A 26,044-nucleotide genomic window follows, 5' to 3' on the forward strand; every position below is an offset into this window, starting at 1 on the left:
CCCAATGGGATTCCTCGCTCACCACAATGAACATCTCCACATGTTTTATATAATCCAAGCAACCAGGTGATTTCATCAACCTTAAAGCATTTTGGAGTGGAAAAGCCCATCCCTGTGTGGATGAGAAACCTGACAGCAGGATGGCTGTACCCAGAAAGAGTGGGATTTCTAATGGAGGAACAAGATATCCCAAATACCTCACTAAAACCTGTTGTGTTTCACCACATCCTGCATGGCCTGTTGCAGAGTCCTGCTTGTCTGAAAACCTTGGAAGAGCATCACCACTTTAACGCTCATGGTTTCAAGAACCATTGCCAGCAGCATCATCCCTCCTAAAGGGAAAGGGAAGGCAGGAGCAGGGTGTATTCCTGCAAATCTTTTCCTAGCCTTGCAGTGAAATAAGAATTAAAATCCTGATTGAAATAAGAACTAAAATCCTGATTATCATAAAACCTCCCCAGCTCTGCAAGGATTACTTTCCTTGGGAAATGGTGAGAAAAAGAAGAACAGAAGAATTCTGGCTATGAAATGAAATCTTTGAGGCAGTAATTTCTTATCAGGAAAGTATGACATGATGTTACATATAAAATATGTCAAGCTTCAAAATTAAGTGCTTTAACCAAGATGTTTTCACATAGAATGAACAGAAGAGTAGGGGAAAAACCACTCCATACTTAGTGTATGGATGTGAGGTTTTTTTAAGATGTTGGGTGTTTGGGTAACAGATCCATGGGCTGTATGTCAAAAAAAAAGGTGGAATGGAGCAGGATTCCTCTGTGACCCAAAACTGCCCCAGGTGCCCAGTGGGCCTGGAAACAGTTGCTGACAGAGATTGGTAGCCAAGGATGAGGTCTGAATGTTTTTAGTAAAAGATGTTTGATTCCTTCTTAAGTCTTTTAAAAATCTTCTCAGTGCACTCCAGTCTTCTAAAATGCCTCTGCTGGGAGAAAGGGAAGTGGTAACTCTTTATGTGATACTTGTGCTGGAGGAATCTTGGGTGGCTGCAGCCTTCCCTCTCCATCCTCTTCCTGCCTGGCTAAAACAGGATAACATTCCAACAGAAATTTCTAGGTTTTTCCCATCTATGTTTTAAAAAACTTTTAATAGATAAAACCTGAAAGGGCAGATCAAAGGCAAAGTAATTTAAATGAAATCCTGAATGACAGAAAAAACAAGAATTATTGAACAGGAGAGTGATATTTAAGAGGCACCAAATGCAGGCACCAAATGAAAAGCTCATTATTTGGTAGTATTTCATACTAGTGAGTGATTTCATAGTTATTAAGAAATACTGTTAAAGTAGAAAATTGGTCTGAAAGGTCTCCTGTGAGGAGCACCATAAGCTGACTGAGAATCCTGACTGCTTACAACAAACAGGAGAAAAATTACCAAAAAAATTTACTTCCTGCTCTTGACATCTAAAAACCCAAGTCTTCGGGTGTCTGTGGGGGAAAACCCTCCTGCTCCATCAGAGGAACTTTGACTCTGCAGGTGTGGGCTGCTGAAATTCCCAGGGGAAAATTCCTCTGGGAGAGGTTGCTGAGACACAGTCTAAAGGGAAGGGTCCATGGGAGTAACTGAGCTAAAGCCTTTCTATGCATGCATCCATATATTTTTATTTAATGCCTCCTTTATTTGTCCTTTTTTTCACTCAGATAGATCAAAGTGCTGCTGAGCTCAGGAGTGCTAGAGCTGGGCAGTGCCAGAGGGCTGAGCCCCCTTTCCAGCCTCAGTCTGACTTGGCAAAAGACCTGCTGAACCACATGCTGGGAAACAGAGCAGTGGTGCTTCCCGCTAGGATTGCTCCCAGGGCTGGAGCTCCTCTGCTCTGGAGACAGGCTGAGAAAGCTGGGGGTATTCATCCTGGAGAAGAAAAGGCTCCAGGGAAATCTTAGAGCCCTTCCAGTGCCTAAAGGGGCACTGGAAGGGGACTTGGAGAGGGACTTGGGGTAAGGGCTTGGAGTGATAGGACAAGGGGGAATGGCTTCCCACTGTCAGAGGGTAGGGTTAGATGGGATATTGGGAAGTAATTCTTGGCTGTGAGCGATATACATCCCTATACATGCTCCTATTTGATGCTCTACATTAAACACTCAGACCAACCTAAGCTGCTACCCATAACCTTTTTCTGCTGAGACCTTCTCAAAGCCAGGCAGGAAGACCAGGCTCCTGCACTTTGGACTTGGGAACAACAGTTGTGTTCCCCGCATGGGGTAACACTGGGGTGCCACATTCGTACGTGCAAGACAAACGCCCAGCAAAACCAGCATCCCTGTGGCACTCTGCTAAAGCACTATGCAAAAAACCTGGCCAAAGCAGTATGGAGGGAACCTGTCCTCTGTCCCAAACTGCTGGTTTTGGTCCCGGTGTTGTGGGTTTGGTGTCACCTGCCCATGGCTGGAGGGAAAACCGTATCCCTGTGGGGCTGGAAGTGTGATGGCACATTGGACACAGCCCTGCCAGCCAATTCACCCCAGAAAGTGCACAGAACTGTCCCATCTCTCTACCTAGGCCACAGGAGCTGCATCCCAAAAAAGTGACTCCATTTTGTGCTACAGCACAAATGGGACGAGCTTGGAAGCTTTGGGTTATGGGTTTTTCTGTTTAAAAAGCATTCAAAAACCCAATGCTATGTAAACACCTTGTCTCTCGAATGAAATATAAAGTAAAATCTCTATGTTCTGGGAATATTTACACAATAAACCCCTTATTTTTGGGCCTATGCCATAGATCTCTTTTGGAAGAATGAGTTTGTAACAGTTGTACACAGCATGAAGTGATGTGATTCTTAGGGTTTGCCCTGTATTCCTGTGTCAGAAAGGGGTGGGTTACACACTTTATACATATTTCCAGTTCAGGGGGAAAATCATTAATGGAGTGGGACACTCCATCCAGGAGCACTGCTGAGTGTACTTCCAAAATCTGCCAAGATGTGGGAAGTTGCAGAACCAAATTGTGCTTTATCTTCCCTGTTGCTGCCTTTTGTGAATGCACACACACAGCTCACCCCTCAATCTTACAAATCACAGCCTGGGAGTCACCTCAGACCTGAAATATCTCCAAATTTCCTTATTTTTTTTTCAGATGGGCACCGCTCTCTGTTTTTCTACATCAATTCAAACTGCTCAATAATCAAGCACATCCTAACATGCTCAGTCTAAGTTTTCCTATGCAAATGCACAAGCCTAATCCTGGCAACATTTGTGACTGTAAAATCAGAACTATTTGTCATCTTACACATTCCCAAAGTCTCCAGCACCCAGTTCAGTGGATGCTCCTGAGCTTCTCTGTGCATCTGAACTGCAACTGTGTTTAATTTTGTAAAGAGCCCTTCTTTTCTTTCCCAATATTGCCAAATTCTCCCATTAAACAAGCTCCACATCTCAGCAGATGCTGTGCCATTAATGCCACCAATGCTATCACCATGTTGCCAGAAGTAGGATGAGATCAACGTCAACAAGATCCCAAACGCTGCACAGGGATGAGCAGCAGGACACCAGCTCCCAGGAAAAACACAGAGGGATAATTTTTTGATCCCCAGCCTCCCGTTTAGCACTTTCATGTATTTTCCCATCTCCAGGAGAGAGCTGCTCCCAGTGCCAGCAAGGCTGGCTCTTGCCCCACTGTATCTTGGCAGCTCCCCAGGGAGTTGTTTCCCAGTCCATACACACCTTCCTGCCTTAGTGGTAAAATGGAAAGGCCTTGGGGGGCTGCATGTCTTTAAAACATTTTCTAAACCCATAGGGCTTTCAAAAATGGGGGGAAAGGCAGAAAAGCGAGCAAAGGAACGTAAAAATGCAACCAAAAATCTGGAGGCAGCTCGGAAAACGCATCCTTAAAAACAGCAGGAACACTTCCTGACAGCGCTGTGAGCTCAGATTTACCACCCAGTCTCTTTGCTGCTTATTTCCTTATCTGAATCCCTGCAAAATATATGGACATGGGGTAAAGAGAAACGTTAGTCACCTACATGCTGCCAGGACTCCTGACAGGGAATCTGCAGCTGTAAGAGAACACGGGGCAGGTTGGGAATTTGGAGTAAATACTCCTTGTAGATTTTTTTCCTGGGAGACTGTGCTAGGAACCTCCACCTTTACAGCGATATTTCTCTGGAGTTAAACCAGCTAAACCTGAAGATTAAGCTTTTATTCATCGCTGTGAGACGTACTAAAGACTGAAGGGAAAGTAAATCAGCATGTGGGCTCTACTGAACTCTCTTTTGATGAGGCACCCCCTTCATAACAGCTACCAGTATTGTATTTAAATTGTATATATTGACAAAATGTAATCTACCTCTGTAAGCATTGTGCCATTCAACAGTACTACTATTAGATTTATATACCACAGTTTAAATTACATCCATTTCATGAATGGTAAAATGCTAAAACTCAAGTGTCTAACTGCCAAAATACAGCCTTACTGGAATGAGTACAATTTACAAATACAATAATTACATTTTAAAACCATTAACAATGTTACATCTAGAAGTAAATACTGTAGGACTGGTCAAGACGGTGTTTTCCAAGGAAAAAAAATGCTGAAAGTTGTCGACACTTCCAACAGAAATGTCCCAAGTGCAGGATTTAGTTCATTTTCCTTAAACTGTAGTTAAAACCCGTTCCACACACAGCAGTCCTTGGGTATTTTCCATAGTATTTTCCACAGACTTGCATAAGCTTCCATCAGTTATCAGCCAAGTATTTACCTAGAAATGGGATCAGAAATCAACTGAGGGGAGGGAGCAGCCCTGGTTCCTAAGGGATGGTTGCCCACCTCCACCAGCCCCGCTCCCACAGGGCACACGGGAAAATCCTTGTATTTCTCTGCAGCAATGTAATACATGGCAGAATCCATGTATTTCTCTGCAGCAGATCCCAGACCTTGCCTTTCATGGAGGAACACCTGAGCAGGAAAGAGCCCATGAAATTCCAGGCTCCCATAAGTGGCAGCAGGATTTATGTCATGCAGTGGAGCTGTTGCCCCTCTGTCCCCAGCCAGCCCCATCGCGCTGAGCTGTGGCAGGAGCTCTGGGCTTGAGCAGCCAACAAATACACAGCAGGAGCATTCCCAGCATCCCAGCACAGGCAGAGAGGAGCTGCTGGTGAGGCACCTACCTGCTGCAAACCTTTTCTTGATGAGGGAGAAGCGGTACCCGGCGCCCACGAGCTCAATGTCGCAGCTGGACAGGGTGCTGCCCTCGCTGGTGAACTGCACGGCCAGCGGGGCCGGGCTGCTCGGCCCCTCTGACAGCTGGAACCGGGCCAGCAGAGACCCCACACCTGCAATGGAAGTGCCACATGAAACCCTTACAAGCCTGGAGAGGCACACGGAGCACCCCAGCACTGGGTTTGCCAGCAAAGCTCTCTAATGGCTTAAAACGTTTCTTATATTGGGCCCCATGATATCAGAAATACATGAAACTATTAGAGAGTGTTCAAAGGAGGGCAACGGAGATGGGGAAGGGCCTTAAGGGGAAGCTGTGTGAGGAGCGGCTGAGGGCACTTGGTCTGTTCAACTGGAGAAGAAGAGAATGAGGAGGGACCTCATTGTAGTTACAGCTTCCTTGGGAGGGGAAGAGGAGGGGCAGGCACTGATCTCTGCTCTGTGGGGACCAGTAGCAGGGAATGGCCTGAAATTGTGTCAGGGAAGGTTTAAGTTGGATCTTAGAAAAAGGTTCTTCCCCCCGAGGGGGTGCTTGGGCACTGAACAGGCTCCCCAGGGCAGTGGTCACAGCACGAAGGCTGAGAGAGCTCAAGGAGTGTTTGGATGATACTCTGGGGCACCTGGTGTGACTCTTGGGGATCCTGTGCAGGGCTGAGGGTTGGACTTGATGATCCTTCCAACTCACATATTCTGTGATTCTGTGAGATGCCCAAAGCATTGCAGGTGAAGCCCAGTCTCATGGGGCTCCCCAACCCTCCAGCATCCCTGGGGCAGGAGGCAAACTCCTCTCATCCTCTCAGCAGAATTTGACTTTTCAGACACCCCAGCGATAAGGAGCAGCTGAGTATGTGGGTTACACATGGAGAAGCCACTTGTGGGAGACTGTGGTCACCTCAATGGGGACACAATGTGGGGCCTCAGCCTTCAAATACAGAAGGTCAAGGGAAAAAAGGACTTGGCAAACCACCACGTCCAAACCTGGTGTGTTAATACCCTCCTGTGATGCCAAGGCACTTGGCAAAGCAGCACCAGTGGCACGTAGCCCTGCTTTTCTAAGCTCTGCTTTAAATAGCATTCTCCCTGGCAAGCCCCAGCAGGAATCTGTGTGTCTGGGCTTGTGTGCCGGCATGATAAACGGGTCAGTGTCTGATTTAAGGATTCAGAGTTAATAACATGCATATTTTGAGGATTACCTCCATTTTCTGACTTCTGAGAGATATCAGGGATCTTCCACAATATCCTTTGCTGTTCAGCATTCCTGAAAACAAACGAAGAAGAGCATTTCTGTAGGAAACAAGAAATTGCCAAGAAGTCATTTGAATTTTGCTAAAGGCTGTGTGGGCTGGTGGTGGGGGCGACCTGCTCCGGTGCTGCTCTCTGGAGCTGCAATTCTGGGAGCTTGGATTTGGGTTTGGCAGAGCTGGGTTAATGGCTGGACTTGATAGTCTTAGAAGGCTTTTCCAACCAATATAATTCTATGATTGTATGAGCTGAGCAGGAAAAAGCTGTCCTTGGGTTGCAGGTGAGCGATGGGCAAGAGGCAGTGCTGTGCCCTCCGGGAAATGTTCATGCCACTGCCTATGGGAGCAACAGCCGTGCATATCTCCATAGGATCACAGCATCCCAGACTGGGTTGGTTGGAAGGGACCTCAAAGCTCATCTCATTCCACTCCCTGCCATGGACAGGGACACCTTCCACAAGATCAGGTTTCTCCAAGCCCTGTCCAACCTGGCCTTGGATGCTTCCAGAGATGAGGCAGGCAGCCACAGCTTCTCTGGGCAACCTGTGCCAGGGCCTATGGCAGTGATGGCCCTGCACCCCTCTGAGCCCTGGAAAAAGCAGCCATAACACAAAATAAGGGCTGATGCTCTGCTGCCCACACACATGCATTCATCTCTGACCATTTTCTTGTGGGAATGGCAAGAAAAAATAAATCACAGTGGGGTTGCAGCCTTCCTCCTGCAAGAGGAGGGAAGGTTTCGGTTCCTAGTGTGCCCCCAGCTCCCACCCACAGACCCTCCTGAATCGAGCCTGCTCCTGCAGTTCTAGGCAGGGACACAGCAGAGAGAGGGAAGGAGCTCAGTCCCTACCAGACAGCAGGAGGAAGCACAGCTTGAAGTTTGGTTACTCCTCCATCGACGGGGACGAGGAACTGGACGTTGTTTAGAGCTACCGGTGTGGTCATTGCCTCTGTATTGTATTTGTAGTCGATGCGGAGGTCAGTGCTTGCAGGGTCACACCGCCAGCTCACTGCAAGGTTTAATGGAGTAGACTGAATACCCTGGGCAGATACCTTCCAAAATGACAGAAAAAACATTTAGTTTCCATAGGGGTGAAGGGAGAAGTCCCGTTTTACAGCCGCGCTCATCGCATTCGGTTTCAGAGGAGGCAATACCTTGTACTCCCACCAAAACTCCGTACTAGGCTCAAAGCCAGACAATCTAGTGCCACAAGAAGGGACTAAAGGGATAATATGCCCCCACCTCACATTAGCTACACTCTGCACTAGGGAAACACCAGCTTTTACATCTATAATTCAGCAGAGGTTTTTTTGGCACAGTTTTATCTTACAAAAAACCCCTACCTGGTATTTGAGCATATCCACATTGTAATAGGTGGCTTGCGGTTTCTGTTCCGATACCTTCTTTAGGTGAGTCATCAGATTTGGCATGTTGACCCAGAACTCCTTCGAGTTGGTGTCACTCTGCACGCTGTCACTGCAGACAGAGAGTTAACCCTTTACAGAACCTGCCTTGGCAGGAGAAAGCTGTTCTACAAAGCACATGGGACAGCAGCCACCAGCTGTGAGTGACTGCACTCAATCCCACATCTATGGGAATATTGGCTGCCTCCCACACATCTCTGGCTTGTCCTCAGCTGCCTCCAGGGAGGCACAGCAAATATAACCCATAGGTCATCTCATTTTGCAAAGAGGAGGTTTAATGAGCAGAGCAAAGGACAAACAAAGCACTTGGCTCCTCACTGCTGGTGCTCTTCTACCTGGCATGGGTCTGTGTTTTTTTATAAAGTCCCCTAGTTTTCTGGAAACCCGCCTTCATTTGGGATGCTGGCAAGGTGGGTCCTTACCAGCAGAGGAGCTGGGGGTTTGGCAGGACATGCTCCAGCCTGTTGTAGTTCAGCACACGGAAGGTGAGCACCGCCGGAGTGGGATTGTTGGCAAAGTGTCGGGTAATGCCTGCTGGAAATGACAGCACCATCTCCCCTGTAATCTTCACGATACACCTGCAGTGCCAGACACAGAGACGGAGGGTCAGGAAAGGGAGGTTCAAAATGAAGCACGAGGGGAGGGCTTGCACCAAGGATGGTGGTGACAGCCCCCCAGTTCCCACCCCAGGTAATGACACTGTTGCATTCTCAGAGTGAGCAGAAGAAGCACAAAGGCTGACAGCCCGCCAGGGGCAATGGTCATGGGGCACTGCAGGAGTGTCCTGATGCTGGACCCCCACCTGGTGCAGTGCAGTGACACCCCAACGTGCACGTGCTGAGCCCAGAGCACCTCCTATCCTCCCTCCCAAACCCTCAGGATGCACCCCAAGCTGTCGCAGTCCCAGAACCCCCATATCAACATCCAGACCCCATTGGTAAGCACCTACTTGTTGGGGTCGGCCCCTTTGAAATACGCATTGACTGTTTCTGTGAAGGCGGCAGCGACAGGCAGGGTGTCCTGTGCCCCCATGGTGAGAGGGCTGGGCCCCCGTGATGACCCTGCAACAGAGCAGACACCCCCACTTGGGACCACAGAGATGAACAGCCCCACTCTCCCCAGCCCAGGGCGAGGGGGTGCTCACCAGGAACCCCAGCCTCACTTCATGGGCAAATAATAACAAAAATCCCCCAGGCTTTGGATGAGGTTTTAAAAACAGTTTTAAATTATCTTCCCCTCCCCCTCCAAAAGCAAGCAAAGAAAATGATGGAGGAGCCCCAGGCAGGAGCAGCATGCAGGGCCGTGGCCCCCCGGCGTGGGGGCTGCCACACGGCAGGCTTTGCATGACAGTTTTTGCAGTTGGTCTCTGAGCCCCGGAAAAAGGGGCTGGGGGGGTTCATTGTCTCTTCACTGGAGAGCTCAGGCTGCCTGTGGGAAAGTGGGGTGTCAGCAGTCTCATGATGCCTGAACCCCAACCTGCCGAGACTCCTGCAATCCCCTCTCCTCTCCTGCCCAGTGAGCCAAGAGGACCCCCACTCCTTGCTCACCCCACAAATCCCACAGTACCCCACAGAAAATCTGCAAATCACCAAAAATCTGAAACTACAGAGGCACAGGCTGGCCAGTGTAGTTGTGTCTGCCCCATCCATGGAAGTGTTCAAGGCCAGGTTGGATGGGCTTGGAGCAACCTGGTCTAGTGGAAGGTGTCCCTGCCCATGGCAGGGGGTGGAGCAAGATGGGCTTTGAGGTCCCTGACATCCCAAACCATTCTAGGATTCCATGATTAAAATAAAGGAGAAAAGTTTGCTTTGGTCATGCTGTGCATCCACGGACACCCGGCAAACTCTAAAATAATTAGCCCTGCAGGATCACTCGCAGGTTTCCCTTTGCTGACCAGGAATTCTTGTCTCCAAAAGAATTTGAAGATGAAATCTTCACTGCAACTGCACCTCAGAAGTCCCAAGTGTGCTGGAAACCCTGCATGGGAGACAACATCCTGCTCCCTGTGCCCACCACCAGGGGAGTCTAAGGTGCTTTTGGCACAGCAAAGTCGTCACCTTTTCCCCATGGAAAGTGTCCAAAGATCAGCCCAGGGTTAGTGTCAGGTCACCTACCCAATGTACAAGGTGCTAAACCCATGGACACCCAAAAAATCCTGGAGAGGTCATGCCCCTGCCCTGGCACTGGTGGCTCAGCCTCATCTATTTCCTGCAATGCACCGTTTTGGGACCTTTTTGTTTACATTGCATTCTGTACATCAGGTTAAGCACGAGGATTATTCTGCCCCAAACCAGGAATGACAAAGGTCTCCAGAGGGGCACCTTACCCAGGGACCACAACACCCCTCACTCCGTCACCTTCATTGCCAGGGTCTGAGTCAGGCAGGTGAAAGGGAGGATGAATCCAGCCCGGAGTTTGTTTGGAACATGCAAGCACATGCCAGCTCCAGCCAAAGCTGCAGGAATTCCAATGCCAGCCCGGGAAAGGGCAGCACCTCCACAGGCAGCAGGGCCAGGGGAAAGCAAAGCGAAATGTGGCATGTTCCTGATGAGCTCCTGCTCTTCTGCTTGGGCTATCCTCCAAAATTATCCCTCCCCTTCTTTATCTGCTGCTTCCCACCACTGCGAGTAAATAACAGGGTTTGGGTGCAGAAAATTGGGGTTCATATCATCTCCTGGGGAAAACATTTTCATCACTTCAATCACACTTTGAGTTTCGATATATTAATTGAAAAAATTGTGATATTTGCCAACAAGGAGGATTCCTAACACCTTACCCAGGCACCTGTGCGTTAATGGATAAACCCCAAGTGCTCTCTCCTAGAGGCACAGATGAGCCCTTCCAGTGATGGGGTTTTCCCTTCAAATCTCTAATGTAGCGTAAAAAGGTGTAAAAAATTCATGTAGCCATGTCTATACCTCAGTCATGCATCTTAAGAGGCTCAGGGGAATAAGTGATTCCAGCTGCAGCCCAGAATGAGGATAATCAGGAATGGTATCTGAGTGTCCTAGCACATGGGATGGGCAGCCGGAGCATCTCATCCACACACAACAGACTCATCACCACACACACATTAATTATCCTAATGAGCCCAGCGGGGCAGCCTGTGGCTCCCCAAGCCTTCTGCTCCTGGGGCCACAGCCCCGAGCTATCCATTAGGATGAACATCCTGCTGAAGAGTGGTCATGCCAGTGCCAGCCATGTGTGAGAGCATGGGCAGCTCCCCCAAACCCATGGGACACGCTGATTTCCTGGCTCTGTGACAGAGAGAACATGCAGCAGCAGCACCATGGACTGCTGGGGTAACATATTTTAGATAAATTCTTTCCATAATACCACTGTTGGGTGACTCTTGCTCCCCACACCCTCAGCAATGACCTCCAGCCAAATCCAGTGGGATATTCCCTTCTCATCCACTCAGAAATACAGATGGGATTCAGAAGTGTCAGTGCAGGCTGGTTATGGAGGGGGAAGACCGGAGGTGACACCCAGCAGAGGAGCATCAGGCTTGTCTCATAGGGAAGGTGAGAAGGGCTTTAGCTGCCCACATGCAATCCCTAGCAATATAATCATTATTCCTTGGGAGAGGACTAAAACCACCTCATAATGGCAGCTGAGTCTAGCCTGGACCCTGCACCAGAGCATGGAATGAGGGGCAGGTGTCTCTCATACCAATGCACCTTTTCCCTGATTTCCCATCTCTTTTTCCCCATGTTCCTCTGCACATATATAAGATTCCTTTATTCTCCAGAATGAAAAATCATCTCTACAGGAACAAATGGGCTGGTCTCATGGATCCCCATTACCAGGCTCAGCCAGGCTGTGGGAATCTGAGTTCACCTGAGCAGCAACTGCAACAAAACATCCTCATTTCTAATCCAGCTTTGAATAAAAATCATGTGGATGGAATTGAGGTTCTTGATTCCCTCCACTTTCTTCATGAACCTGCATATTCTTTTCTTAATGGCTTCAGAGAATAAATAACCTTTGACACTAAGGTTTTTACTAAAAAAGAAAAGTATAATCTATTTGAAGCAATGACATGATTTTCCAGAAACACGAGACAAATTCAGTTACCATGGCACACGTTCACCCAAAACCTGGCTTTTTAGTGACTGATTCAAAAGTAATTTTTAGAAACTTTTCATTTGGGCAAATGACCTGACAATAATGGAGAAAAAAACCCAAATCCATTTTATGGCGCTTTGAATCTAGCCATAAGCAGCAAACTAGGTTCATTTGCCTTATTTTTCCCTATGCAAAAGTGGAAAATACAGCTGTGGAATAAGGAGACATGAGTGACAGCAATCCTGGCCAGGAGAGCATCACCAAATCTTTTCACACACAAATAAACTACCCCATGTTCAGCAAATACACAGATCTTGTCACAAAAAACCCTCAAAATTCAGAAAGAAACTATTATTACTCTTCTGGCCTTCCATGTCCTGAGAGTTTCAGATGCCAAACACAAAAGGTCTCCTCTCACTTCCCTGCAGATGAGCATTGAAGTTCGGGGTTTTTTTAAAAGTTGGACATAGATATTTAGAAATAAATCAGGAAATACAGTGTGTGAAAGTGAGATAACTCCTTTCTGGAACATGACCTGAGCCTAGAGGCAGTGCCATACTCCTGCAGGCCTGCTGCTGTGCTGGCATTCCAGGACAAACCCACTCCCTTCTCCACACCATTCACACTGCTAGAACCAAGTCAAAGAATTCCAATAACTTCAATACTCAAAACCACAAGAAAACCCCCAAGAGGTGGATGCGCTCGCAGGGCTGGTGCTGGACTGAGCGAGGGGAGGAGGAAGCACAGAGCAGGGGGATGCACAGTGCTGGAATACTTGTGCTGAGGGATAACATTGTCCCGGCTGTCCTCAGCTCTTTCTGGAGCTCTGGACAGGCAGGTGGCACCTGGGAAACCCAGGAAGGGTTTTTTGCAGGGAACAGCAAAATGGCAATGAGCACCAGGAAGAAGCAGCTCCCCCTGGATCTAAGCTGGGAGCTGCTGTTGGAGTTAGGACCATCAAAGCAGGGACTGTTGGAGCAGGGACCTGGGGCCAAGAAAAAGGGAGGAAAGGAAGGAACCAACTCCCTGGTCAATGCCACCTCAATTCCTGCCTTCTGCTGCTGCTACTCCATCACTCTCACCAGAATGGGCTTTGCTCCGTGATTCCAAGCCCATCCTCATTGGCCTGGCAGTACCCATCCCAGGCCACTTGGCATTTTTCTGGGATGGACACACTTTGGGACTCACATGTGGAAACAGTACTCTGGCATGTCCTGTGCCAACAGCATCCTCCAGCTCACCCCAGCCCTGCCTGCAAGCACTACAACAGCTCCAAACTGCTTGCTTGGAGATTAAAAGCACCTATTCCTGCTGCAAGCGAACCTCCTGATTTTATTTCTGTTTTTAAAAAGCAAAATGTGAGATGAGGCTTCCCCCAAAGCCTTGGCGCTCTCGGAGTGGGACTTGGCTGCCCAGCCACCTACAGCTCTGCCCTACCTGGGAGTTGATGCTGCTTGGAGAACAAACGACAAGTTTTTCCCTTCCCTGCATCCTTCTCATCTACGGGGGACCCCAGAAGCCCCAAGACCTTCAAGCAGCCACCCCAGCAGCACAACCTGCTGGTGTTTCAGCTCCCAACCCTTCACTGCCAAAAAACCTGGTGGGAGGTGGGGAGGAGGCCCCAGCTTGGCAGAGAACCCATCATCCTTTGGGTGTTAATTAACAGCACGTGGCCCAGCCCACTCAGGGTAACGAGCAGCTCGTGAGGGAGAGTAGAGAGAAGCTCTGGTTGACAGAGTCAAGTTCCTTGGCAGTGCAAGCGGTTCCGCTCTCTGGTTTTCACTGCAGCCTCCGTACGGGAATATTCAGAATGTTCTTTCGGGTCTTGCTTTGTTTGGGTTGGATTTTTTTAGAAAATAAATAAACGAGGAAAGAGATCACAGGGACAAATGGCACAAATCAAATCAAAATTGTTCTGGTTGAACTTGCGATGTCATCTAAGTAGCCATAGCATTTCGCATGGAAAGTCGGACTGGATGGAGCCTTGGGAGGGAACCCCAGGAGTGAGAGAGCGAGAGCAGGGGGAGCGAGTCGTTACAGGGTATGCTATGCACTACTTACCTTCGAAAGTCAAATAAAACTTTCCTCTGTCAAACCAAACGAGGGAAGGCTGTTCATTCTCTGTATGGCCAGGAGTTGAAGCGGGATGGGACAGGTTAAGGAGAGGGAGAGAGAAGGACACAGTGTGAGTCACAGAGCAGGTCATTTATCTCACTACGGGGAGGGGGCGAGGCGCTGCAAGCCGTTCACGTGCAGGGACGGGGGCTTTAAACTCGGGCGTTGGCTTGGGAGACAGAAAGCAGAAAGCAAAGCTATGGAAGCCCAGATGGAAGAGTCCTTTTGCTTGGTAAGGAGTTTTGAGAGGTTTTCTCTTTTTTTGGCTACAGTAGAAGAGGCTTGTCGGCTCATGCACTCCATCAGCATGTTCTAACTGCGCTGATCTGGGCAAACATGCCGTGTCCTCCTCGCCTCCGGCGTCGTCTCCGCCAGCATTCCCGGTGGGATGCTGCTCCACATGCCACACCGGTGTGCACAATCAGTGACAGTGAAATGGAGTGTTCTCTGTTGCATTTCAGGACATTACACTTGCAGATAACCAGACACACGCACACAGAGCAGCAGCTGCCTAGCTGGAATCTTCCTTTTCCCATCACAACCACCAGCTCCCTGCTCTCACACCGCCTCAAAAGCCACGTTGGACTCCGGGTACTGCTGAAATAACTCGGGGTGTGTGGGGGGAAACAGCTTTTGGAGCTGTTAAATTAAGCTCCTTGAATTCAGGAGGTGACAACCTTCCACCTCAAAGTCCTTTTGGTCACTGAGAAACTGTCATGCAAGGTGATGCGAGCGGTGGGTGTCGCCCGCTCCAAAGGCGGATTGTCTGGAAAGCTCCCTGCCAGTACAGTACCTGCCGGCATTTCACTGCGCCTTTCAAACACGGGCAGTTTGTCAATAAAAGCATCATCCTCTGATAACACAAGCAGAAGAAACGCAAAGGAAAGAAAAAAAAAAACAAACACAAAGAATGAGAACATGGATCCCAACTGAAACCAAGCAGCGCGTTGTATCAATGGAGAGACAGAGAAGTGATTTAACGAGAGAAATGAGGGAAGGGGCACTGACACGGGAGCAACAGCTTCTTTCTTTGCCCGAAATTATTCAGACTGACATGCAACCACGGGAAAAGCACACCAGAGCAGCACGGACAACATGGAAATGGAGCAACCCTTCACATGCTCTTGGACAAACTCCATCAGACTTTGCCACAGGAAACAGAAGACGGGGAGAGTGTTGGAGATGGACCCTGTAGTAAGCACAGGGCTGCAGGCAGCCCCAGCTGGGTTGGGTTGTCCCAGCCCCCCAGGACCCACAGTGGTCCTTGACCTGCCCATCCCTGCACACCTTCCACTTCAGCTTTTCCTCTTTCCACAAAAATCCCCAGGAATCAAAAGTGCTCCCTCCTTCACTATGGATTTTCATGGATGCTCATCCAGCACCAGTACCCACCCTCGCCTTGGTGGGGACAAGGAGATGCTTGGACTTTCCCTGAGTGGGTCCCAAACCCCATCTGCTCCTGCCTTACCCCAGCCAGCTTTTCCCAAGCCAAATCCTGGCAATGTGGCATCCGCTGCTTGATTTATGTTGGATATTAGGTAAAGATTCTTTACCCGGAGGGTGGCTGGGCACTGAAACAGGCTCCCGAGGGCAGTGGTCACAGCACCAAGGCTGCCAGAGCTCCAGAGGTGTTTGGAAAATACTGTGAGGCACATGGTGGGAATGTTGGGGTGTCCTGTGCAGGGCCAGGAGTTGGACTCAATGATCCTGATGGGTCCCTTCCAACTCAAGATATTCCGGAATTCTATGATTTAGTCTGTATGGAGCTGGAAGTACAACAGCTGCAATCTGGGGTGCTCCTCCTGGCTGCCCCATTTGGAGTTCCCAAGTCCAGGGGTGACCCCAGAGCCCTGATTTCAGCTGTCTTGCAAGGAAAATCCCCCATGGAGAGGGTGGGAGATGCTAGTACCACCGGGCACAGCTTCTCACCCCCCCAGCAGTGTCATGCCCACTGCTCAGCATGGGTAGGTCATTAAAAACATCAAGCAGCAGTTTTTGTTCATAAAAACATACGCGTCAGAGAGAAAAAAATAAATTTATATGACAGCCTGAGGGACCTGCTCAGCTGACAGGACCAGCATGCATCCTCCACACATGTCCCCTTTCCCACCCTCCTGCAGCCCCCACAACCATCCCTGTCCTCAGCCTGGCTGGTCCCCCCACCAAAACCGTAGTCCCAGGTGCCCCATGGCCACTGTGCCAGCAGGCACTGTGCCAATCCCACTGGCATCGTGGGGGACAGCAGGCACGAACAGGACCAACACACTGGGAATGCTCAGGGCTGGCTGCCCCTTTCTCCAGGTGTTTTGTTTTCCAGCAACACGCTGTGACAGTGACCAACAGCCGGCGAACAAGTACAAGCATCTACGACACCTTGAGAGTGAAGCAAACAACAGGATGGAGACGCAGGTTGGAGACTCCAGCAAACCCACAGGGAGGGCTCGGTGCCACTGGCACCGCGGGGACAGCGCCTGGCACACGGCTCAGGACACCCAGCACCTTCCAGCCATCACATGTGGTGATGCCACCACTTGTGAGGTGACAGCTGGTGACAAATGCCACAGCCAGGCCAGTGGCTAAGTACACACCAACCAGCCAGGCTGGGTTTTTGGAGGGTTGGAAAGAAAAGAAAAAGGAGGAAGGAGATCCTGGAGAAGATGGAGCTGCAGGAAGCGAGGAACAGTAGAGCTGGCAGCCAGGTGGGATGGCAGTGATGGCAGAAGACGGAGTGCCAGCAACCGGGATGGAAGGGAGGTGGGGACAGAGGGAATGGAGGAGGGAGGCACAGGGGGACCCAGCGCCTGGAGCCTGGGAGCTGCCAGCCAGACTTTATTCCCATTGCTTGTCTCAGGCATCTGGGGGGTTTGGCAAACCCCATGTTTTTCAGGACATTCCTCCAAAAGAAAACTGCAGTACTTTATTCTGCCTTAGGATGTGCCAAGCTAAATGGTTTGGAAGAACCTTTTCCAAGATCCCATTTCCCACTACCACTTTAAAGGAAAGTGCAAAATTAAGGCATTCAAAAAGATTTAAAATTGTTTCCCAGATCCCAAGGTCTGGCTTCCAGCCCCCCTCCCAGCACAAGCATCTCCTGCAAAAAAACCTTATTTTGTTCAAATTTACAGACCATAACTGTATTTTATGATATATTTCCCTTAGTGATAACCTTGACTTCCACCAAACATCCATTTTCCACAACATTTGGAGCTGCCCCAAAGCTTGCCTGACAGCATCACCCTCCTGATGCATCATGCCCCCTCAAATCCCTTTTTGCACTTAAAAAACCTGATGAAAAGTAATTAATGTGAACCCAAAGAATAATCTAGCAAATCAAAAGGCTTCAAGAATCGTTTAAGGACATTTAGAGGTAGGAAAGGTGAAAGAACAGCAGAGCTGTATGTTTTTACCAACGGTGGGAGTGGTGGCTGCACTCAGGGAATTGGTGGAAGATATGGAAGAAGTACTTTCAGCACGGGCTAAAGGTGCTATCGGAGGAGGGCTGGATGAGTGGATAGGAGGGCTAAAAGGCCTGGACTGTAGAAAAACATAAAATAACACAAGGTTAAAGAAAACACAGACACGTTTGCATCAAACAAACAAGCTTTTCCCTGAAGCCGTGAACCTCAGGAACTCCAGCCAGCTGCTCTGCTGGCATCCCAGAGGAGTAAAGGGAATGACTTTAGTTCTTTTAGAGCTAAGACCTGGAAAAATGAGAGGTGATTCCCACCATCACGTGGGCCTGGGTGTTTGAAGTTCCCATCCACACTGAGGATGGGACCTCCAGAGGCCGCGGGATGGATGGAATGCACTTAGCATTGGGAAGGGAGCGGTGCCATCTGGTGCCATCTCACCAGGGAGCAGCTTATCAGGTCCTTATGGGTCCTTTAGGGACGATTTTTTTATTCAAATCTTGAATCAAAAAACTCTCCCAACCTACCTGAAGCAGCCTGGAGTGGCAGGACAGAATGTCACAGCCCAGATGGTGCGGTGGTGAACACCCCACCTAAGATTGCTGGGCAGTCCCACCAAAGATTGCTGCATCCCCCTGAGCCAGCTACCGTTCCCAGGACAGCTGGATCCACACTACTTTACCCCCAAACCCTTCCCACTCCTGCCCCACCCCATTCTCTGCCTTTTGTCATGACTGCAGACCATGGTTTCCCTGCGCTTGGCATTACCAGGCTGGGCTACCTGATAACCACGTGCATGATAACCAGATACGTAATATGGACAACCAGAAGCAGTTACAGCCCTTCCCAGGTGGAACCTACCTCAGTGGACAAATCCTAGAAAACCCCAACCTGGCCTGGCAGCCCCTGCCAGTCACTTGTTCCGTTATCCATGTCAGGACTGGGAATGCACCCACCACCCCCGCTCCTCCCAACGTACCACGTCAGCGACGGGGGGCTTGCCGGGGGCAGCTTGGGCCGGAGGGGGCCGGGGGGGCGGTGGCGGGGGTGCCACAGGTGGCCAGTGGCGTTCCAGGGCGAGCCGGCGACGAGGAACCTGCAACAAACGGGAGCCGTGAGCACCGCACAGACAGTGCCCCCAGCGCTCCCCACCCCAGACCCTCCACCCACCCAGGGGTGCCCATGCACACCCCACACAGCTCCCCGTAACAACAGCCTCACACCAGGGCACAGAGCATTCCAGGACTGCAGATGCTGAAGAATTCCTCACAAGGGCTGCCCAATATCCCGCTCCCTCAGCCAGGGAGCTTTAGGCAAAATTGTTATCAGAGGAGACTTATGGCTTTCCCAAAAAACAGATGTAGGCAGGAGGAATATGGTGCTGAAGCCCTGCAGCAGCTGGTGCTGGTGCCACAGCTCTAGGGCTGGCACAACTGGTGGAAAGGATGGGTACTAGGGGCAAAGCCTTGTCCCAGCAAGAGGGGAGAGGGCAGAACAGAAAGGTTATGAGTTTTGCTGGGAGTGTAACATCTCCCAACCCTCTGGAAGAGTCTTACAGAACAAGTGGTGTTCACATGGTCCCCAGCGGTTGCTGTCCTGCTGTGTAGGGGAAGTTTTGTAATCAGATGGAAATTTTGACCAATGCTTTACAGAATATCCAGGAGACTTTTGCTCCATGCACAGAAATTCCTTCCCAAAGAAGTTCAGCAATAACTGGTGTTGTACAGAGCAGTCAGAGACGGTACCATGACATGAGGGGCACAAGGAGTGGGAGGAAATTCAGACCCCATTCCCAGGACAACTGACATGGCATTTGCCACTAGTCTCCACAGAGTTCAGCAGCTCCATGCTTGGCTCAGACTGATGATAAGACAAGGACTTTGGCTTTATTTTTCTGACTTACAAGAGAATCATTTCCTACATTTTTTGGGTGATAGTTCAGATTAAGGAAAGACCAAAGCTAGATCTATAGAAATGAGACCAGGAGGTAAAGGAGAGCAGGCTAAGCCAAGAGAGGGGCTTGTTTAAACGGAGTAAATTCCAGTCATTCTTTGGCACAACTTCAAAGTACAAGCCATTTTTAATTAAAAGCCTAATTTGGGAATCAGAGTCTGAATTTTTCCTTACTTATCCCAATAAAAGCCTGATAAAATAGGAATTATTCAGGGAAAGTAGCCTTGCAGCACTGAATGAGTGTGGCAGGATGGAGCCTTCAAGGGAGTGTTCTGTGACCACCAGGTAGCCAAAGACCTGCCAGACATTGGCTTCCATCCCAGAATAGGTATTTCCTGCCACAAGAAACTGTGGCAGTGTGTGGAAATAAGCACAAGATCGGAAGCCTGCTGGGATGCTGGGCTTGGCACAACTTGGTCTGGTGGAAGGTGTCCCTGCCCATGGCAAGGAGTTGGAATGAGATGAGCTTTGAGATCCCTTCCAACCCAAACCATTCCATGATGAGTCTACACCCATCCCCAGCCCTGATTCAGTGACACCCACAAGCCCAGGCTCCCATGGGATGTGAAGGCAGGAGGGCATCCTGTGGTGGCTCTGCTCCACAGCATCCAAAAACGGGACAGGCCCAGGACCAAATGCAGAACCAGGGGCCTTGGAAAGGTGGAGAGGAGTGTGAGGGATGCTGGATCCATCTGCCAGGGGATGCAGTTTTTGGAATATTCGCACAATTTTTCTGTGGGTACGTTAACACTTTGCATTTTCCAGCTTGCTGCACTGGGGAAGGCTGAGGTGACAGTGGGATGTAAAGCAGTCCAGACTGAGACAGGAGGCAATTCCTGAAGAAGAGACTTGGATCTTCTTGGAAACAACAGCTCCTCCATCCATCCCTACAGGGGGAGCCCTGGCATGTCCCCATCCTGTGGCTCTTCACTCCCACAAGGAGTTACTCAGTTGGCATGAGGTTGGAGAGCATGGTGGAAGAATCTTGCTGTTTCCTGCTGCCAAACTCCAGAAGTCCCAGCTCCAACCACTGCCACTAGCAGCCCCCACATGGATTCCCACCCTCCCAGCACAGAAAAGCCACCATCACTGAAGCAAAGCCACACTTGCAGCACCAGCCTCACATGGTGGGACACCCACAGCAGCCCCTCCACCCCCCTTCCATGGAGGTGACAACCCAGAGGAATGACACTTCTTCCAAGTTTCCATGAGGCTGGTGTCACATGTTGGGGGACAGGTCTGGGGGCTGCACACCCAACACACCCCTCACCTCCCCCACCTGGGTGGAGGTTCTTCAGGGCCCTGAGGGGGTAATTCCCTCAAAAATAACTTCTGGTGGATGCAGGATGGCAGCACAGGTGTCCAGTAAGTACCCTTGGGGGTCAGCCCCTAAAACAACAGGTTGCACCCCCTCAAACACTCTCAGAAAGTGTGTGTAAGTTGACCTGCACTAAGCTCATTTGCCCTAATGGGCACTGACATTTATAATTAATAATAATAATTTATAATTAAACAGGCAGCCAGCACATGCCAGACAGACCAACCAGGTTCTGCCCTGGGAGAGGCTCACTCTGGAAGACATTTCTCCTGGCTCTTCACACTCAGAGCCAAAAAGGACCAAGCACTGTCCAGACCTGTGCTACCTCTGAGCTGGGTGGGTGACAGTGTGTGGTGACCTGTCTGCAACAGATTTAAAGGACCCTGGAGCTGAGGCTTGCTCAGATTATTTGCCTGAAATGTTTCTGACTATGTTTACTCAAACCTACTGAGGACAGACCTGCAGCAATGGCAACCCCATCCCAAATTCTGTGCACGGCAGAGGTGGGAAGGGCGGCTCTCGGGAGCTTTGGGGGAAGATCATCAGCCCCATCCCACCACGAGACACGCAGCGAGGAGCAGGGGGAGGACACAGGAGGCGGAGGGCAGACGACGGACGTGGAAGCACGAGACGGGCCCGGGCGCAGGCACAGCCAGGCGGGAGGGGACGCCGGAGGCGCTCAGGGCCCCCCCGAAGCACAGCCACGGCCGCGGGACGTACCGCTGGTGCTGCCCGTGCTGGCGCCCGGTCCGGGGGACGAGACCACCGTGCGGTAGGTGGGCGGCGGAGGGGCGGCGGGGTCGCTCTCTGTCCCGGCCCAAAATCTTTGGGAGAGGCCACCGGCTCCACGTTCTCATCCTTCAGGTGCTCAGAAACCTTCTTGTGAACCTCCTCCAGGTGCAGCGGCGAGGGCAGCGGGCGGAGGGGCTCCGCCGGGGAGCAGTGGCTGAGCGGGGCGCTGCCGCCGGCGGGGATCCCGCTTTTTCCCGGGGCGTCAACTCTGGAGCCGCGTTTTCCGGGGATTGATCAGAAAAATTGACCCACTTGTCTTCTGCGTTTGCAGCAGCAGATTTGGGGGACGGCACAGGGCCAAAAATGCTGTCCAAGTCATTGATGGACGGGAGTTTGTCCCTTTTAGGCTCTGCTGCTGCCTGGTCCCCTCCTGTGGTCAGAGGAGGTTATTTTACACTTGGCATTAAGCGAGGGCTGCACTACTCTCTACGGGCTCTGTGCCAGCTACTTCTAGAGGAGATGCTCTAAAAACATGGTTTCTTATAAGCTGCTGGGGAATATAATTCATGTGCAACAAAGTTCTACATCAGGCCATGTGCAACATATAATGAACCACACTGGGTCGAAAGGCTGGATGAGTAAACATGCACCATGAGCCAAGCCCTGCTCCTCCATCACTCACATCCAACAGTACTATATCATCCCAAAAGTTACAGCCTTTACATGTCCTCTAAATGACAGCATGTCCTTACCAGAACTCTGGATTATCAGCAGATAGTAAACTTATGCACTCAGCGCTCTGGCACACCCCACATTATATATATATATATTTATAAACACACACGTATAAATATATATACTTGAACATGCTGGTTTGCAGCACAGGATGCAGACAGGGTGAATGCTCTTCAGTCACAAGCAGCAGCAGATCAGGGGATTTCAGAGCTCTGCTCACTAACCAAGCCACCACACACCAACATTCCCATCTGACTCCATGACCAACACAGAGATGATCCATCAGCCAAACGTTACATATCCAGGGAAGGGAGATCCTAAAACTAACGTGCCCTCTGGGCTCCTTGTGTCAGCATCACCCCACCTCTGCTCCCGTGTTTGGGGGAGCCATCTGCTGTTCTACATTTGGGATAAAATAGAATTTTTCTCAAACAAACAATGTAGACCTCAGCCTCTTGCTTTACATGATGCACAAGGCAGAGCCCAGCAAATGGCCTGACACACATGGCTGGGCTTGACATTTGCTCCTGTGGATGAATCAATGTATGGAGATGGACACTCTGCCAGCCTGGTTGCTCCAATAAATAGGAAAAAAATCAAGATATGGGAGCATGAATGAGATGTTGATGGATAGAGCAGTGAGGTCAGAGCAGGGGATTTCTTCATGGAAAGGTAATTTCATCCCAAGGTGCTCTGTCTGTCCCCATGCAGTGCCCTATCCAAAGGCCAGGCACTGTATCCCCTCCTCAAATCCTGCTGCTCCATCAGATGGCACCCTGCCAGCACCATGAATTATATACTTATAAGCACTTTATGTTCTCTGGCTGCAACCAATCCCTTTCCCTCCCTGTCCTCAGGTTGTCCTTCATTCCCAGCACCATTCCATTCTCTCTTCTCTAGCCCAGGCTGTGAGACCAGGTTTTTCCCACATTCCCTGGCAGCAGTAGGAATCTGAGGGACAGGGAGTGCAGGAGCAGCTCCCTGACACAGGCAGACACTGCCCTGTTACTCCATAACCACAGACCATTCAGGGCTGCTTCAGGTGGTAACAGGGTTCTATATAGTCTCAATTTTGAGCAGGATATTAAGGCTTATGCTGCATTGCATTTCCAGAGTGACTGACCCCAAAGTCAGGGAGAGTGGAGAAAACATTAATTTCAGCAGGATGACACAAACCTGGGGGCCAAAGGCATCTTTGTGCTGCTTCTACAGCATCACCCCAACTGCAGCATCCACAAAGCTGTGGCTGCCCCATCTCTGGAAGTGTCCAAGGCCAGGTTGGACAGGGCTTGGAGCAACCTGCTCTAGTGGAAGGTGTCCCTGCCCATGGCAGGGGCTGGAACAAGATGAACTTTAAGGTCCCTCCCAACCTAAATCAGTCTAGAATTCTACAAACGCAAAGGGAAGAGGATGCACAAGGACCAAATCTGTGTCCCAAACACAGCCATGGGGAACCACCCCCCACCCAGCACCACCCCTGGAGGCTCTAGATCAGTCTCCCAGGCTGTGCCCTGGCACACACTGAGTTTTACCTATTCCCACAGGCAGGGGGGAGCCGGTGCGCGGCGGTGTGGCCGGGATGTTCTTCGGTGGGAGCGGTGGAGGAGCTGCAAGAGAGCAGAGAGGGGAATAAATTCAGTTACAGTGTCTTAGGAAACACAGTTTTACTGGGAATGGGGGATATGACAGTGATGAGGTTACTCCAAGCCCCGTCCAACCTGGCCTTGGACAATTCCAGGGATGGTGCAGCCACAGCTTCTCTGGGCAACCTGTGCCAGGGCCTCACCACACTCAGAGGGAACAATATCTTCCCGATATCCCATCTATCTCTGCCCTCTGTCAGTGTAATGCCATTTTTACTGGGTTTTATGAATTTTATTTCCCCCACTTTTAATTCTCAGACTGTACTCACACATTTTAAACTCCTGAATTACCATTTTAATTAAACCTGTAGCCTCTGAGGCACAGATCTGCTTCTGTGTTTCTCATGTGCCCATCCCACACAGAGTCAGGATGCACACAGGGGAACAGGAACACTGGCTAATTAACAGTGGCTAATTGACCAGTACTGCTTTACAGAGGCATTTTTGCCAAGCAGATGCAAATCAGATCCAAGGCCAAACCTCCTGGAGGAGCAGCCCGTGAGGTACTGTGGTTTCCATCATCAGTATCCCAGTCCCCTTGGAAGGTGGAGATGTGCCCAGAAGCTGCCTTGACCTTGGCACATCAGCACCAGGGCCAGGGTGGGTTTGGCATGAAATCCGTTGGGCTCATGGCTAGGGAGGTGGGAAGAGTAGAAAAAGGAGGAAAAATGACCTTGCGGCTTGGGAGGAGGAAAAGCTGCAGTTCCCCAGCTGCCTCAGGCAATGGGGAAAGCTGCAATAAAAATCAGGGATTTGGGGTTGTGCTGATCTTCCATATGTTAACCCAGACAAAAAAACCCGGTGTTTCCAACCTCTCCAGCCAGATCATTAACATGCATGATCTGGTATTCCTGGCCTCTGAAGGCAGCGTGGCTTTTACAACAGCTTCCAAGCATGAGATTTGTCCTGGCTGGAGAGGTTTCACCTCGGAAACCCAGCTCTCGTGGCAGCGGCACATATCCTAAGGGAGGCTGTGCATAACCTCTCACACCCCAAGTACCGTCCACACTTCTTTCCCATCCCTCACCCAATCCCATTCCTTCTTCCATCCTGCAGTACTGCAGCTCAAGTCAAACCAGGGAAAAAAAAAAAACCTCAAACATAAAACGTTATGGAATCGCACAGTCTAGATGAGGAAAAGTCAAATATTTGTCCTGATTTCTGTATATATTATTTTTTGATTGACAACCTGCACAGTCACTTACTTCCAGTTGGAAAAGGTCTTGGAAGTTTTGGGGACTCTACACTTGTGTTGATGGGCTGGACTGAACCCCAGATCTCAGGCTGATCTAGAGCAGCTGAAAAATCAAAAATAAATAAATAAACCTTTTAAAGCAATGAGAAAACTAACCATCTTCTTCTGAACACCAAAACACCTTCATCTGAGGTTTGGGAAAAGAGGAACCAAACAGTGACACAAATCTCTCATTAATTAAAGACAGGGGGTTCTATAATGGTGAATAATTAAAAGCTTGCCTGATTTTGAAACAGGACATGCAATTAGTTTGACACTCATGCTGCTTGACAAACAAAACAATGCCATTGATGGATTTAGAGGTTTATTACATGGAGGGAGACATTGTATTAATTGCAAAAATTGTCTGATATTTTAGGGTATGCAAAAAACCCCATCAAATATTAAAATGAAAAGATACAAATATATTCACAGAGGTTGTAGGGAAAAAATTTTCTAAGTAAATTAAATTTATTGTACTTTTTGGAGGGGCTGCGTGCAGAGAACTGCAAGCAAACATAGCTTTGATTAAAAGAATTAACTGGAGTCATAAATGACAAGACATAACGAGGCTACAAGGGCAGTGGCCATTCCCTGGGAGCAGAGTCTGCCGCCTCTGGGAGAAGGATGAGGAGATCTCTCTGGGAACAATCTGCTCCAGAGGGTGAATGGGGTTGTTCTTTGAGGAAAACAAGCCTTGCAAGATCACTGCACTTTGGGAAAGCTGGGAAAAATCAAGCCTGGGGAGGAGCAAAGTGTCTCTGCCAAGCAAACACTGGTTTTGGGGGGAAAATGACATTATTGAGATAGCATCTTCCTGAGAATGGAGGCATTGTCCAACAGCTCCATCCAGCATCCTGCTATTTCATTGAAGGCAGATCTGAGGTGTTGGGGTGGTGTTAAACTCCTCCCCACACTCTGGGGAGCATCGAGGGGCTTGGTATAACCATGGTTTGATTTGAGAGTCAATAATTTTGATATTCATTAGCTGTTCCCTGTCAGGATCT

At 49.7% G+C, this 26,044-nt stretch overlaps 1 protein-coding gene across 1 annotated transcript in view; it reads right to left on the bottom strand.

Annotated features, from left to right (window-relative positions):
- Window positions 1–1,939: 1,939 nt before the first annotated feature.
- Window positions 1,940–26,044, bottom strand: part of SGIP1 (SH3 domain GRB2 like endophilin interacting protein 1) — a 51,759-nt gene continuing 27,654 nt past the window's right edge. Inside the window, 16 exon segments of the mRNA XM_018072367.3 lie at window positions 1,940–4,705; window positions 5,115–5,279; window positions 6,357–6,421; window positions 7,255–7,457; window positions 7,749–7,881; window positions 8,252–8,407; window positions 8,779–8,890; window positions 13,959–14,018; window positions 17,420–17,546; window positions 18,402–18,474; window positions 18,476–18,518; window positions 21,414–21,485; window positions 21,488–21,616; window positions 21,619–21,855; window positions 23,693–23,767; window positions 25,009–25,101. Of these exon segments, the coding sequence (XP_017927856.3) occupies window positions 4,683–4,705; window positions 5,115–5,279; window positions 6,357–6,421; window positions 7,255–7,457; window positions 7,749–7,881; window positions 8,252–8,407; window positions 8,779–8,890; window positions 13,959–14,018; window positions 17,420–17,546; window positions 18,402–18,474; window positions 18,476–18,518; window positions 21,414–21,485; window positions 21,488–21,616; window positions 21,619–21,855; window positions 23,693–23,767; window positions 25,009–25,101 (1,766 nt within the window). The 3' untranslated portion in view covers window positions 1,940–4,682.

This window comes from Manacus vitellinus, unplaced genomic scaffold, assembly GCF_001715985.3.
Source record: "Manacus vitellinus isolate BGI_N305 unplaced genomic scaffold, ASM171598v3 scaffold_21_pilon, whole genome shotgun sequence".
In the NCBI taxonomy this organism is placed as follows: Eukaryota; Metazoa; Chordata; class Aves; order Passeriformes; family Pipridae; genus Manacus; species Manacus vitellinus.